Source organism: Mycteria americana, chromosome Z (genome assembly GCF_035582795.1).
Source record: "Mycteria americana isolate JAX WOST 10 ecotype Jacksonville Zoo and Gardens chromosome Z, USCA_MyAme_1.0, whole genome shotgun sequence".
NCBI classification, from domain to species: domain Eukaryota; kingdom Metazoa; phylum Chordata; class Aves; order Ciconiiformes; family Ciconiidae; genus Mycteria; species Mycteria americana.
In genome coordinates, this window is record NC_134396.1 from 29,902,771 (window position 1) to 29,919,039 (window position 16,269).

A 16,269-nucleotide genomic window follows, 5' to 3' on the forward strand; every position below is an offset into this window, starting at 1 on the left:
AAAGATCAGAAGCAGCATGCACAAGTCAAACCATGCTCCTTACTAGTGATATTGCTCCAAGGAGTTAAGCCCACTGAGTGCTGCTAGCCATCACTTGCTGTCCATAACACTTCCCTGCTTTGTCTGACAGGGAGCTGTGTATCCCAGCAGCTGTGTATATCCCTCTTCTCTGGGAGAAGAGTCTCAGAACTTGAGAATACGCTGGGAGAGCTCAAGGCAATCCATTTCTTTCATGAAGAGAAACTCCTTGCATCCTTCTCTCTTACCTTCCAATGCAGTAGCTATTGACAAGCTGCTCCTTTTTTCCATCAGCAGCAGATGAGCACTAGAGTGTTGGTAAATGGGATTTACTGTCAGAAGAAACACAAACTGTACTGAATAACCTCTCAGAAGGATAAATTATTATAAGATAAGTAGGGCTCCCCTTCTCCTTTTCCAAAATAATGGGACTTTCCTGCAGCACGGACCAGTTAGAGTCTTCTATGCTTGTCAGTGTAAATACAAACATTAGTCTCAGCAAGGAGGTGAAACACCAAATCATTCCCACTCTCTCCAGAGTTCTTTCACCCAGAGAACTTACACTGAGTGGCAAAATAAGGGGTGGTTTATCGGTCCTGTTCTGTAGCTCACTGCTTGTGTTGAGAAAGTAGTGAGCATGCCACAACATTTTAATGGTTCTTTAGATTTAGAGCTGTGAATAAAGACCAGAAAATTACAGGTTATAAACTATGGAGAAGATATATTATGTTTTTCTTAAAAGTTCAAATGCTGCCTGTACTTCAGTTTTAAGTGGCCCTTTGGGTATTCCTGAGCTGCTCCAGTATGGTTGTTATAACTTTCCCAGTAAATGATTTGCACTCTTCATTTTTCTCCTGTCTTCTTTCCCAGTATAGATGTTCTCTTCCAAGGCAGAAAAATTTCATACTTTTATTTTTTCAGTGAAATTGAGCTATAAGACAGCTTAGAGAGAAATGAGATTTTAGCAGGAGAGATTGATCTAAAGTTGTCTTCACTCAGGTCATATCACATTTCAGGACAAAAAGATTTGAATCAGCAAGGTCTGCCTGAGTCACTGGTTGAGATTTAGATTAACTGCTCTGTGTAAACATAAATAAGTCCAAATACACCTCTTTCTTGTTTCACATGTCTCCATGAATCTTTCTGTTCACCCATCAAAGGATTTTATATGTGTATGAGCTACAATCAGTTGGGGGGGAGGGAGTATTTTGCCCTGTGAACTTTGGTTGGGGGAAAAGTCAACAGGAGGCCGATTATATATATACAAGTCTTAAAACCATCTTTATCCCTGATGCATGCAGCCTTGTCCAGAAATAAATATATGGCCGAGTGCATCACAAAGGAAGCGACTAGTCTCACTGAAAACCAAGGAATTAATTAATACAGAGCAAACTCTTAGTGTACTGCCTCAGCAATTTCCTTCATAAATTAATTCCCATGGCCCATCTTGAAAAGCAGTCTAATTACTGCAATTATCTTCTTCCCCCCTAATTAACAACTTATTACATGCTATTAAAAACATCTCTCCCATTTACTGTCTCTGAAAATATGATTCCATCGCAGATTAATAGTATATCCCTATCTAATCCAGATTTTGCCTTAGCTGCCTCTCTGTGTGGGAGAAGATTTTGTGCATAATTTCACAAATACACGTGAAAGGATTACAGCTTTGCAATCCTTCATGATGAAATGCATTGTCACTTTGAAATAACTGCAAGAAACAGTCTACTGGTGAACATGTTGTAAAGCATAATCTGGAATTTATGAGGAGGCTAGCTAGGTGATGGAACAGACCTACTTTCTGACTGTTGATTTCCAATTAATAAATTATTTAATATGTTTATTATGATTTAACAATCAGAAGTAACTGCTACCAAACAGTATCTGAATTAATGCCCACTTTTTGGAAGCTGTGAATGGAGAGAGAGCCAGAGGGAGAGCTCAGGAGGGTTCAGCACTTGCCTTCCCTTCATACTCCACTGGGATGGATCAGACCACTTCTGGAGAGGAGGCAGGATTGCTGTCATACTGATCTTTCTTTCCTGGATGTCTTGCTTTCAGTTAATTGTCTACCACAGCAACATGTGGTTAGTGACCCACCTTTGAACTGAAAGAGGGAACAGCAACTTAACAAAGCCAGCACTCATGGGGGAAGGTCTGAGTCATACTCCACATAGGAGCGTGACTTACTGAGAGTGAGTTAAACGACAGCAAATATGCCTAACTAGGAATGGATTAATATGTCTGGAAGAGAGTAAAAACATGACCTATGGGTGAGGAAGTGAATGCAGAGCTCGAAATCTAAGGGTTGAACAAAGCCAAAAAGCAGATGAAGGAGAAAAAAGAAAAGGAATGTATGGAAATGTGAATAAACTGTGGAAAAGAACAAAAAAGTTGCATTATCACTAATTTAGGAGGCAAATCTGCACCACCACTGTTTTGTGTTGGTTTTCTTTTTCTGCTCTCACTTACTCTTACTTCAAATGATAATGTTCTAGTTTCCTGTTAATTTGTTTGTATTTGTCAGATTTGGAAACCAAAACTCTCCAGGGTGTGAAGAGTGAGAACAGCCTCAGCTCCACAGGCTCCTTCCTCGTGGACAATTCTAGCATTGACTTCCAGAAGTTTCCTGACAAGGAGATATTAAGAATATCTGGGCCTCTCACTGCAGACTTCACTATCAAGGTGAGGGTCATTGGTCATTGAGCTCTTTAGAGCAACATAAAGTAAGACAAGATGCATTCAAAGATGAGAGAGATTTTCCTAGATCTTAATTTTCCAGTAGACATTTACCACAAAGCCTAGTCCAGGCTAGTTCTTGAACTCTACAAGAAATCCTTTATAGTTAAATATCTGATGAAAGCCTCATTGGACACTCCTCTGGAAAGAGACTCAGTTTATGCCAAGAAAGGCATACCCAATGTGTGCCCTAAAGAGAAAAGATGAACTCGTCACAAGAAAAGGCAGATTACTTTCTGTATGCGCTGCTGAGGTATGTATAAATCAAGGACATGCAGCTTGCTGCGCCTGTGGCAAGAAAAAGAAAGAAAGTGTGTGTCTTTGGCCCGTAATTTGTGGGGTTTATACTAGTGTAATTGCACAGAAGACTGTAAGGGAGTGGAGAATGAGGTCCCCAAGCGCCAAAATAAATGGGATGACTTTGCTTGAGAAGTCATGGTATCATTTTGAAGTTCTGCTTTGTGTTGCACTGGCAATAAGAATAAAATTGTTTCCTCCCATTAGAGCATTTCTATTCTTCCAGGTAATATAAAACACATTGCTGGAAGCAATGCACACATTCTGTAGGAAAACACACATACAAAAATGAGCATTTGGGAATTACAGTAAAATAAATCCTTTTCCAGTAGGTCCAAGGAACTTGAAGGATTTCAGCTGTAAAACTGTAAAACCAGTATCATGTCCAGGACTATATAAATTTTTCACCATGGGCCCCAGAGGCAGATGACATTTGCTTTAACCTAGAGCTGATGGCAGCTAGAAGCTTGAACAGTGAACAGTGAACTGGAACAGTGAACAGGATTGGGTTGGGTTAAGCTGGGCTGGGCTGGAATGGGTCAGCTCGGGAAGTAGCAGAGCCCTGTAGACTGTCCCCTACTCATCTTGGTATGTTAGCAGCACAGAAGGCAAGCTGAAATTATCAGGACTGGTTCACAAGGAGAAACCTGAGCTGAAAAATGCATTCCTTTCTCTTTGAAGGTCAGAATGAAAATGCCTTAATAAAACAGATGCTGGTTAATGCAAAATGTCTAAAACACTTTTACCTCTATTACAGATGATATCCAGATGATGAACATCAGTGCAGTGTGAACAGTATTGCTCATTTTCCATTATTTGTGCTGTCTGTGGATTTAAGGCAGCCTGGTTAGTTAGAACATACCTGTTGGGGACAGCTGGTCATGTAGACCAATGGCCCTGAAATGCTTACAGGAGGGTTGGATTGTGTTCCTGGTATTTCCACTGTTATCTTTTATGACAGGGAAAATACCTTTATCCCTTGGTGCTTGTATTTCCTTCTCTATCAAAGCAAGGTAAGTAGCGCTGGTTAAATCAAAGGCAGTACCCTACTTGTATGACGACTGTCTGGCCAGTATGAATGTAAAAGCTGGCTAGGCATGGGCAGAACAGACACTGCTGAGTTGAGATTAAACTGTTTTAATAGTTCTCCTATGTGTTTGTATCTTTTGAAAGTCAGAGTAGCATGGCTTAGTAGGTGTTAATTTATTGACAAATCTGTTGTCCTAAGTGGTTATAGAAAAATGCACAAACAAAACCCCTGTTCGCAGTTGTAGGATCTTTTCTAAGGTTAGCATTAGATTTTGCCTTGGGTCAGGCACTTAAAAATTCCTTGCATTTGAATCACAGTTAGTTTTTTAATAAACAGATATAGAAGATACTTTAGATATTACTTCATGCAACAAGAATATTATTCTATAATATTTAATTATTTTTCTGACAAAATTTTTTAGCTTCTAGTATTTCATTTGTTAGATTTTGTTGAATATAGGAGTGTACATACAAATAAGGCTAATACAGGAGTACCAAAATGCATGCATACCTCTCAGTTATGTCAGACTTGGCAACTGCTTTCCATACTTACTACAGCCATGATTATTTTGCCTTCAGCTTGTGAAGGTAAAGTACTTTTCTTTAAAAAAATCAGATGAAAGGCTTCTCTGTGATACTAGCAATTTTTCCTTACAAAGTGGTATCCCTTTCGGTGCCAAGACTTACTTACCTGGGACAAGGCAGTTTTTATGCAAACAGATCTAAATGAATTTGTGGATGTAGCAGAACTCTAGTTTTAGGATCATTGTCTCCAGAATGACTGTTATAATCCTTTTCAATTGACCCTGAATGCTCTTATTCAGAGAGGTCAAGTTAGACACCTGGATATAATTCAGAAGTAGAAACTTAATGTGGGAGTTGACATTTAAGTTTCTTTATTGGTGACATGGAGTGCTTTAAAATTGCAAGAAGAAACCTCATGCTGTTCCTGTAGGAGCTGAATTGTATAATTTCTGGATTTCTTGACTTTCTAATAGTCAGTGGTACATTCCTTGTGCACTAAACTCTTGGCAATTTTTTCACAAGATATGTAAACGGTAAAAATAATTCAGTAAAACAGCTCTCAGAAAATAAAGGTGTTGTCACAAAATGGGAGAACTGGAATTTTTCATGTTTATTTTTTATATTCATAGTTTGAAAATTATAAATCCCCATTATAAACTTTTAATGTTTAAAAGGCAGAAGACGTGGCAAGGATGCCAGCAAACTTAAATTCCACTTGAATTTTGTTCTTAAATTCTGAGGACTTCCCTGTTTTGATGTTTTTAATACAAAATTCTTATTCACCTGAATAGAAATGCCTTTTTTCCTAAAAGAAAGTAGTGTCATGTTTGATAAAATCCTGGTGAAATGAAGGTCAGTTTCACTTAGAAATCTTTCTGGCTGACACTGTGATCTGGAGAACAGAGCAGTAATATGACATGGGGGACTTGTCCTTTATTGGCAGAGCTGCCAGTGATCTGCTGTGTTGCCAAGGTCACATATTCACCTGTCTGTGCTAAAAAGTCTCTGCTGTCGATATGGTCTGTTTCAGACACAAAATAGGGAAACTTGGAGTAACTATTCCCTGTCACACATCTGCATTCCTTTGAGCAGGATGAGTCAATACTGTCAGATGGGGTCTACAGCTCATACTGTAGTGCTGACAGTCATCACTGGTTGACTATTTAAAGCAATCAGCACTCAACTATGAACCACCTGAGTTATAGGCTTACTGAAACAGCCAGTGGGAATTGTTGGGGAAGGGTTAGGGCTGGCAAAGCACAGCCTGTTAGGGTTTGTTTTACAGGCTGTGGTTTTCGCATAGCTGGGGCCCTAGCCCTGTGCCTCAGGTGTGAAGCAGCAAAGACCAGCGGGTTTAAAACAAGGTCTAGTAAAGGGTGTTGTCCAGGCTTGGGGCTGGTTTGGAGGAGAAACCACTGTTAGCCTAGATCTAGACTGGACTAGGTTTATGTTGGTTTTCAATCCCTGCTATCAAGGTGAAGGTTTGTTCAGAGGGCCTGCATGGACCAACAGCTTTGCATCAGGGATGTATGGTGTTGGATCGGATAAATGTTTGTCTGGAGGCTGTCAGACGTATCTGTATTGGGATTGGATTTGTATTGATGTTGTCATTTGTAGTGCTAGGGCTGACAAGCTTTGGTTAAGGGCTGCTGCCAGAAGAGAATGCCTGGCTATTTTTTTGTGCTGGTGGCTGGGGGTACTGCTGGCTGATTTCGAAATGGTGCGGACTGGGTTCCCTTGAGCAGAGTTACTGCTGAGGTTAGGATTTTGGCCACCAATTGTCCAAAAAGTCATAAGATAAAGCTCAAAACTGGATGCTGAGTTACGCAGAGCACTACAGCTAGCCGGACAATTCTTACCTCAGTTGTGATCTAGCACTGGCAGAAACTGCTGGTGAGAGAAATGCATTTGATTAGAGTCCAGGTTAACAAAAGAAAATAAGGTTGGGGTTTAGCCTAGACTTCCGGGGACTTGCAAGAGCATGCAGGAGATAATGCATGTACAGGCAGCCAGCGGGCAGAGAGGTTGATGGGCTTTGTCAGGCTAGGGGCAAGATTGGATTAAATAATCACTTTTGAACGAGGAGCATACAGTGATTCACCTTGTGGAATGAAATAAGAAATTACTTCAATACTCACTTTAGGGCAGAGGCCAAAACATGCAAATTTGCTCTAGAAGCAAGGACCTACTGTTTATGGCTAACTTGTTGTTGGATTTTAGAGATATTACCATATGAGGATTGGGGGTGATGACAGTAAGGGTCTTCTGTGTAATTCAGTTTTGATGCTGGCAAAGGTTTCCAGAGGAGGTGGTGCCTCATATTTGGGAGAAGGCTGCAGGTCAGGCAGGAAGTGGTGAAGGATCTAGTCTTGGAAGCACTGGTAGATTGGGGTTAGGATGGTACTCCTGGGAGTAGGTGAGCTAGAGTTAAGGCTGAGCACATAGAAATAGTAAGAGTTAAAGTTTAGTTGTGACTGGGTCAAGTTTTGTGTTATCAAGGTCAAATGAATGAAACACTTTGCTTAATCTAGAAGAGACCATTGGAATATAGTTCCTTCATCATAAAACAGTACTGCCTCTTGAGATATGTGTCTTCCTGAGGTCACTTCTGTAGAGGGCAGATTGGACTTAGCTGGAAGCAATTCTGTAATGTGGTCTGTATCACTGGCTTTTATCAACCTATGTTTGCATTCAATAATTTTTTAGCAACAGTCATAAAAATCACCCATTCTGATTTCCAAAAAATATACAATTATTGTAATAATTTCTAGGTCAAGCTCACAAGTAATGACCAGCTTGAAAAGACACCTAATCGTTACTTGTCTTACTTGTCTTGACTAGATCTTGTGACAAGTTCAGAAAAATTCTACCCTTTTTCTCCTATTTTGGCAAATGTGATAAAATTTATGGAAAGCCATGTAGCAGTCTTTTTGAAAACAATATACAGATTCTATTTCATATCTACCTTTTTTTTTCTGTTCAGTATAAATTATTTCAATTAATAATTCTTAGAACATGATCATTCTCCTAATCAACATATTCCATCTATAAGTTCATTGGAACTGCCATACTAGGTCAAGTAAAAAGTCTGCTTCATTCAGGTTTCTGTTTCAGAGCGGAACTGGTTTCAGATACTGAAAGAAAGAGTGCAAGAAACAGATCAAGGTTACCCTCTGCTTGTAGACCTTCCTTCTTGGCCCTCATGTTGCATTTGGACTATTGTGTCTCATGACTCAAATGAGCCAGTCTTCAGGAATTTCTGTAGGCCCTTTTGTGCTATATTTGCCCTTTGGACAACATTTAGCTCATGGGATGAGTTCCACAATGAACTATGCACTGTGTAAAATAAGGAATACATGTCATTTTTAAACCCTTGGTGCAATATTTTCACTGATTCCTTCTCTCAGGTTTTCCCACTCTGAGAAACAGGAAATTATTACTACTGTTTACCCCTTTCCTCCATTACTTCTGTATTTGAGACCTCTGTCATAATAATTTGCCTCTTTCCTAGTGTCTTACTCTATTTAATCTTTACTTTTATCACAGGTGGTCCATACAAGTGCTATCCTTATTTCCCTTCTTTGTCCTTTTTCTGGTTCCACTGTGGTTATATATTCATAATTTTTTATAATATACATAAATATGTAATTTGTTACTAGTATTTAAATATATAAATGTGTATTTTGGAAATATAAATTTCCTATAAATAAATGGTAGTTTAATAAAATGTAATAAAATTATTTAATATTTATTATAAATAGATTGATTATATGATATATAAATATGTATGTTGAGAAAGAGTAAGCTAAACATAATGATCAGAACACAAAGGTATTCTACTTGGCTGTGTAATATTCTCTCCTTTTTCCTTCCTCTCCATAATATTCCATTAATCTCTTTAACTGTTGCTGCATATTGAGCTAATATTTTCAGAGGAATGCCTATAACAACCCTGCTACCATTCTGAATAGTAGTAGCTAATGTGGAGGACATTTTCATGTATAATTAGCATATATAATTAATTGTTTTCTCCTGTAGACATTATTTCTTTTTTACTGAACTTAATTTTAGTCTGCCAAAGCTTTGAGTGCTTTCACAGACAGTTCCATTTTTAGCTACCGTTCATAATTTTTTTCATTATCAAACTTGGTCAGCTCATGATTAACCCTTTATCCTGTTCATCTGGGGGTCCAGCTAACAACTCACAGCCTAGCACACATCACTGAGGGATTCCACAGGTCCTTTGTCCATTGCAAGAACAGGTTATAGGACTGTTCTCTGTTACCCAGTCATCAGTCCATGGGAAGATCTTCTTAACTCATGTGAACTTTCTCTAGGACCTCTGGTGAGGGACCTAGAAGAAAACTGGTACCTAAGGTACCTTTATCAGTGTCCCTTGTGTATCTTTGGCAAAGCAAACCACAATGCTCGGAAAGCATCACCCTTCTGAGGGACCCATCTTTGAGTTCTGTTCTTTATTTTCATTCTACCTACTGATGCCATAACAGAGGTAGAGATTATTGGTCTGTGGTTTCATGCATTAGTCATGAAACCCCTTCTAAAAAATGTTGTTACGATTTTCTGTTTATTTTCCTGTGGTTTAAACGATAGCTTGTTCATGAAAATAAGCTAAACGTGATCATATGTGATTTGCATTCCTATGTTCTTCAAAGACTACATGATTTGAAACTACTGGGTGGATGCTGTTTGGATCTGGAGATGCGTTACTGTTAATCTTACATACTTCTGTAAAATACTGCTGATCTGAAATCTACTGTCAGGTTTTAATTTGAGGCAACAGAAATGGCTTCTTACTATCATAGACATGTTATTTTCTATTCCTATGACAAATTGTTCTTCGTAATTTTTCCTTTTTCTGTAACTTTTTTCTGATGTAGTGTGTAAATTCCTCAAGTCTACCTATTTCAGAAATCAGTCAGTTTTAAGTACCATGAAGCTTTGGTGCCAGCCTTGTTCAGTTTTCATAATTTTAACAATTTTTTTTTTTTTTTGTGGCAAACATTGCCTTTTTATTTTGTTAATTTTATTTTTCTACAGTATCTATCACAATAGGATCCTATTTTTATACATTAATTTCTTAGGTATTGCCATGATTAAATTAAGGTTAAATATTCTGCAGTGGGTATTAAGGTGGCTTGCTCAAAGGTGAATTCTCTTGCCCTGGGAGAATGTTGTTGGTGGTGAAATGGTCTTTCCATACATGAGTGGGATGTTATGGGTGGTATCCACACAAGAGATGCAGCAGGGCTGGTTTTGGTGTATTTGGGGTTGTTCTTGGTTCTGTGGAATAACTTTGGTCTTCTCATTTGAGAAGCTTCTGCTTTTGTTGCACATAGTAGTAGATTCTGTACAGATTATCTTAGCTGTTATAGCTGATACAGCAGGCTCCATTGCTGCCAGCTGTCCTAGCCAGTCCCTTGCACTGATTTTCTATTTTGTTCTTCCTTTGGGGAGAATAATGGAATTTGAGAAAAGATTTGAACCTTCTAGCTTTCTGTTTTGGCTTTGTGAGAGATTTAGTCTAAAGGCTTTTTAACAGTCATCCTAATCACCTAAAGGAACACAGCTTAATCCAAGATTGGGGCATGGTGAGCAAGTTCAATTCAGAGATGCTTTGTAAAGCATGTAAATTGGTGATAATGTAATTTCACAGTGATTTCTCTGGCTGAATTGAGAAGCAACAGAGGGAGCTGTCTTCCATATAAAGATGATCCCAAAAACAATCTGATCCAACACAGGACTATCACAATCAAAGGACATGAATGCAGAAGTGGACAGTAGACATGTTCCCTGGACCTCAAAGGCAGAGCTCCCTTCAGCATTCCAAGGGAATTAAAAGGCAAGGAGTCATGGTGTAGTCCTGTGTTAGACAGTATGCTTGAAAGCCTTCAGCATTTCTGATTATTTAAATTTTTTGTACTTTTTATGTCAATTTAAACAAGCTTGTAAAATTATTTTCCCATGACAATGTCTGGCTCCTATTTCTGCTTCATGAACAAATGATGAGCAGCAACAAATCTCTTGCACATCCTCCTTCTTTTTCAGTGTAAGGTATTACATACATACTACATACAAACAGGAATATTAAAGCACTCTAAGTAGAGAAAGGAAAGCATCATACAAAAATTTTGGGTTTACTGACATGAAAAGCACAAAATTACGTGTGCCACATGAGGATAGTTCTCCACACCCTCATCCCCAGTTTCTTTGTATGTGACTTAGAAGACTTCAACATAGAATTTCTCATTAATAAATCAAGCCTGATGATTTGGGATTTGGCAGTTGCAGAAAGTATTTGTAATAATAATGTGGAAAAATCCATTAGAACTTTTTAAATAAGCATGGTGACATGGAGTAGATCATAACATACCAGATCAAATTTTGTAAGACAAAAGATGGGATGCAATAATAATTACGTTTCCCTGTCCCCAGGTTGGGGACACACACACACACGCACATGAAAGAAACGGTGTCTTTCCTCCTCCCCCAACATACACAGTTTCATAAAATGAGGACATCTTATTGAATACACTTTTCATGATTTAACCCTACAATTAACATTGATAATTCCTTGGTTATCACTGCTGGTTATAAACTGTTGATTAAATTTAACAACACCCCAAGTAAACTTAGTGCAGTTTTGTAGGCCAGGCCATGTGTTCTTCAGTGAACATAAACAAATGGTTCGGGCATACGCTGCCAAAATCAAGCATGAAAGGGTTGGGCTTTGGGGGACTTTGCTTGTTTGTTTTTATACAAACTAATCAAATTTGGGGATTATAGGAAAAACAACACAATACAAACATGAAGTCAGATATTGCGGTCTCTTGGTCACAGGACAGATCAGAATAATTCAAAAAGATTATGCTGCTTTTGTATTCGAATTATGAGGTCTGTTGTTTTCATTCAACATTCTGTGGATATCCCCAAAATCAATACCGCATTTTATCAATCCCAAACTTCACATAAGCAACAGCTTGTGCTTCTGTTGCACCATCGCAGACAGTCATTTACAAAATCAATTTAAAAAAGCAGGGTACAAGCGATGATTTTTTTCCAAGGTCTTTCTACCAGAAAAAAAGATATCTCTATTGCTAGTGACTGTAGGCTAGAAGACAGATAATTTTTGGTGGATAGTCTGAGGACTCTAATTTTAACAAACTCTTTATAAGACTGGTAATATCCTCTTGGGTCTTACAAAGTGGTGAGGGCTGCTCTGATATTCAGAATACTCGAAACTCCCCAGGAAACCTAAAGGAAGTCAAGGATGATCTCTAGGGAATTGCGATGCACAAATGCAGGGCTGAGTGCTCTGCAAGATCTGACTACTTCTGATGTCTGCTATTAATAAATTTAGATAGGATTTTATTTGCAAACATAATGAACATTTGCCTTTTTTTCTGGTTCAGTGACCTAAGGATGCAAAACTCACTGTTAGAGGACTAACTAAAGATTCTCAAGTACTGACTGTCTCTTTTTGAAGCTCTGGCATTTCTCATAGCTAGCAGGGTGTTGCAAATACTGTAAAGGTAAAAAATTTCAGCATACTCCGGAGTTGAGTATTTCAATGTGTGGAAGTTGGCCCTGTGCAGCAAAACCAGGACATTTCTTAAAGCATTTAGCTATCAAGTCTCACTTTGAGTTTTGCAAGGCTCAATCAGCCTCTGATGTTTTCTCCTGGATCAAGATCTTAGCTGTAACAAACTGTCAAACAAAATCAAAAAGAAATTTTTGCTGTGTGGAATCACCCTATATTGTTCCTCTTCTGCTTACAGTACTCCTTAAAAAAATAAATTATACTATGCCTGTTTCTTTCATTTGCTTGTTTTGTATAATTTTAACTCATGGCTGTGGCTCATTGTAATTCTTTCCCACCTATGTTGTTATCATGGCTGTATGAGTGACTTCCATGTTAGGCTGGAAAAGATGTACATCTGTCTTTTCTTTGTGTCAAAACAGACAGATAATTCTGCAGACACACAGGAATAGTTTGCAGGGAGAGGAACTCTTCCGTCTTTTTTTTTTTATGTGAACTCTTTTTCCTCCCCTTCCTTTTATAGTAGGCTCTGTGTGAGCTCTTGGTCTGTTCTTTGTGATCCACTGAAGACCATAATTCTGAGTAGATCTTCTGAGTTTAAGAATCGCTGATGATCCTTAAAATACAAAGAGTAAGAGCAGAATTCTCCCCAGTGAATGCTTTTTCTGCACATTCAGATCAGAGACCTCCCCGAATGGCTTCCAGCACAATGGAACATTTTTCCCAGGAGTGCATGAGGCTTTCATGAGCCCAGAAAGACCCTTCTGAAGTGTGTGATTAATGCACCATCCCCACACAAGAAATTAGATATCCTATTTCTGACACTCAGGCTCAAATCATATTAATCCGTGCAAAAGGCCTCCCATTTGCTGAAGAAGCTGTATTGCTACAGCTGTATTTTTTTTTCCTGTTGGGAATTTACGTCACTATTTACTCTAATTAGAAAAGGGCAGCCTTAGTCTCGGTGGGCCAGATCTCTTACAGCCATCAACATATCCTGCAGTATTTTTGCCTTCCTCCGTCTCTTCAAGATATACTTTGATTTGTAATCATGTTTCTGTCCATCTACAGGGGAAAACAAAACAAACAACCTAGATTACACTGTTCAGCTCAATTTGTCATATTTTTGCTTCTGTTTCACAGTCTACTCTTTGACGGTGTCTCCTGGTGTTTGGAAAGAGAGAAGAGGAAAGGCAGATTGAAAAATGGTGTTTCCAAAACAGGGCAACTTGTTCAAAATGTGGGAAAAGAAAAAGGAGGCAGTGCTGAAACATTTTAAGCTGTCTGAAAAAAAGAACAGGGAGGATTGCTCCTGAGAGCAGGAGTACTGACTTGGAGAAGGGTCCATCTTTTCTGGTTGTGATTTGGCAGTTTTCTCTTCTGCGATAGCATCATGCCACTGATGCAGAGATGCCCAAGCAACACCAATACATGATGGCCTAGGACAAATAATCAGCTAGGAGAGGCTTTTAGTAGCAGCATTGTTGTTCTTCCTTGGCCAGCTGTTCATCAAAGGCTTAGAGGTAAGGATAGGGGATGCCTTGCAGAGATCTTGAAGTCCCCATAACTGTATTAATCAGCACAGCTACCAAACAGGAAGGATTTTTTCCTGGGCCAGGTGCAAATGGTGCTGCTTTAGCAGTGTGAAGGTCTCTTTTCTTATTGCACTCTTTGCACTACGTACTCTTGTTTATATGCGAAATCCATTCAGCACACAAAGTACTGGAAGCATAGTGAAGCTCAGGTGCCTTAAAAGTTGGCACTACTTGTAGGCTCTAAAGAGTGTTTTCTGAACATGCACTCAGCTCCAGCCAAGAGTCCACATCAATGACTGAAAGCAGCATTTTTGCAGCCAAAATAAAGTAAGCAGAAGGATGGCCTTATAGTAATGACAGGACCTTCACAAAGAAGAACGAAAAATAGACCTCATTTCAGAAACAAAAAAGATTCCTAAATTAGAATTTTTAAATGTTTGTATTTCTCACAACACAGCCTCCCATTTTTTACTCTGAAATATCTAATATAGTATACATGGTCTCAGAAGCTGTTTGGGAAATACTAAAGATCTAAAATCCATGTCAATGTGGCAGGGACACCAAGTAGCGGTAGGTGATTTTCTAATGGAATAAAGATCAGTCCATATACTCTGTCCCCATAAAATTATTCAGTAGCACTAACCGTGCATTTACTATGCATTCATTATTTCAGAACATGGTCTCAGAATGATCAGAAATGCCACTGATTATGCCCAGAAATTTATTTGACTATGTTTTGCAGCCAAGATTTTGCCACTAATCTATGATCTGTTTTGTGCATTTCATTTTCCTATTGCAAAGTATCTCTGGTATTTCATGTAGCTGCAAGACATCTCAAAGCTGCAAGATGCATGTGGCAGAATGCTTCTTCCCGATATTTATGTCAGGTTACTCTTTGGCATTACATCTTTTTCAGATCCGCTATGCTGGTGCTGCTGACAGTTCAGTACAGTTTATCTTCTATCAGCCTATCGTTCACCGATGGAGGGAAACTGATTTTTTTCCTTGTTCAGCATCCTGTGGAGGAGGTAATGAATTGCCACTGTATTCCAGAAACAGTCATCTGCATACAGGATCTGTCCCAGCTGCTGCACTGAGATTTGGACCTTTAAAATGGGCAAAATCTGAAAATGAAAGTAGTTACATCTAAATGAAAGGAGGGATGTAGCAGCAGTGGTAGTAGCCTGTAGATTTTTTTGGCATCATACCAGGCTCTGTACATAAAGTACATTTTGATATCCACATGACTGCATTTAATGCTATAGCTGTCAAACATAAGGGCTGATGGGATTTGGGCCCACTTTGGAATCACAAGATGACTCCATTTGCCCCTGCCCACACCAGCAGCTTTACCCTCTGAACTGAAACTGAGTGTATGAGTCTCAGTGACCAAGAAACCTCAGCCTTTGTTTTTTCTTTTTGCTCTAGGCTTCTGAATTTTTATTTGGTCATACCGGTTATCTTTTGTTTCCTACTACATATGACTTAAGTTGTTGTTTCCAATCTGGTCTGGAAAACAGCAGCTGTTATGTCCAAAAGCACTGATATTTTCAGTTTGCTTTTTACCAAACCAGAACTTAGATGCACTTCAGAAAGAGATGGGAAGAACACCACATCATATATTATTTCTTCCACTGTGTATTACAGGTTATCAGCTGACATCTGCTGAATGTTTTGATCTGAGAAGCAACCGGGTAGTAGCAGATCAATACTGTCACTATTATCCTGAAAATATCAAGCCAAAGCCAAAACTTCAAGAATGTAATCTGGATCCTTGTCCTGCAAGGTCAGTCATCTCTAATCTTTAAAGATACTGGGCTCTAAAGGAGTAAAATAAAGTAGGAAAATATTCTGTTGCTATTGCTTACAGTGTCATTTAGCCTAGTAATTCAACCTCCTTCTCATCCTGAGGATGTACCATGTTAGAAACAGACCTCTGTTTAGCACCTCCACATTGCAAGGACTGATTTGAAATGGTTGTTTCTTCCCCTCAGATTGTGTTTTGCCTCATCAAATGTTATGAAGTGAGAGAAAACAAATTGTCCATAATACCATCCCGTTATCAACACATGTCTCTTAAGTGTTAGTGAGATGGGAAAAATTCTCTTGGGGTAAAAATGTTGTTGGAAAATGGTTGTCATCACAATTAGAAGCATTATTTTTATGTTTTTTTGCATTTTCTCCTTAATAAAAGCTTACTTGCCGTCATGGCAGCTTGTAAGAATGTAACACAGGAATTTGTTCTAATTATCAATACCCTTTGGCCCCGCACAAAAGACTCCTCTCTGCTCCCCTGCCAAGCATTCTTCCTCAGAAGATTAATAGTAAAAGTAGTAAGATCACAGAGTCAGATTTCCTGTGTATAAGAAAAGGGAAAAAAAAAAAAAAAACAAACCACAAAAAGGACCAGTCTTTTGTTGTACTGATTCCCCTGAATTTCAGTGGAAGTCAATCTGCAGCCGCTCATAAGCTGCAAGGATTTGTTTGTGTAATCTAAACCTTTTGGTCCTCTTGTGTGGCTTTGCTAAGAGATGGTTAAGCACAGCCCAATAGGCATGCGTGCAAGGA

At 38.8% G+C, this 16,269-nt stretch overlaps 1 protein-coding gene across 1 annotated transcript in view; it reads left to right on the plus strand.

The window, feature by feature from the left end:
- The window catches only part of ADAMTSL1 (ADAMTS like 1), a 470,548-nt gene that overhangs the window by 340,802 nt on the left and 113,477 nt on the right, over positions 1 to 16,269 (plus strand). The window contains 3 exon segments of the mRNA XM_075488620.1: positions 2,546 to 2,703; positions 14,618 to 14,729; positions 15,349 to 15,487. Coding sequence (XP_075344735.1) covers positions 2,546 to 2,703; positions 14,618 to 14,729; positions 15,349 to 15,487 — 409 coding nt within the window.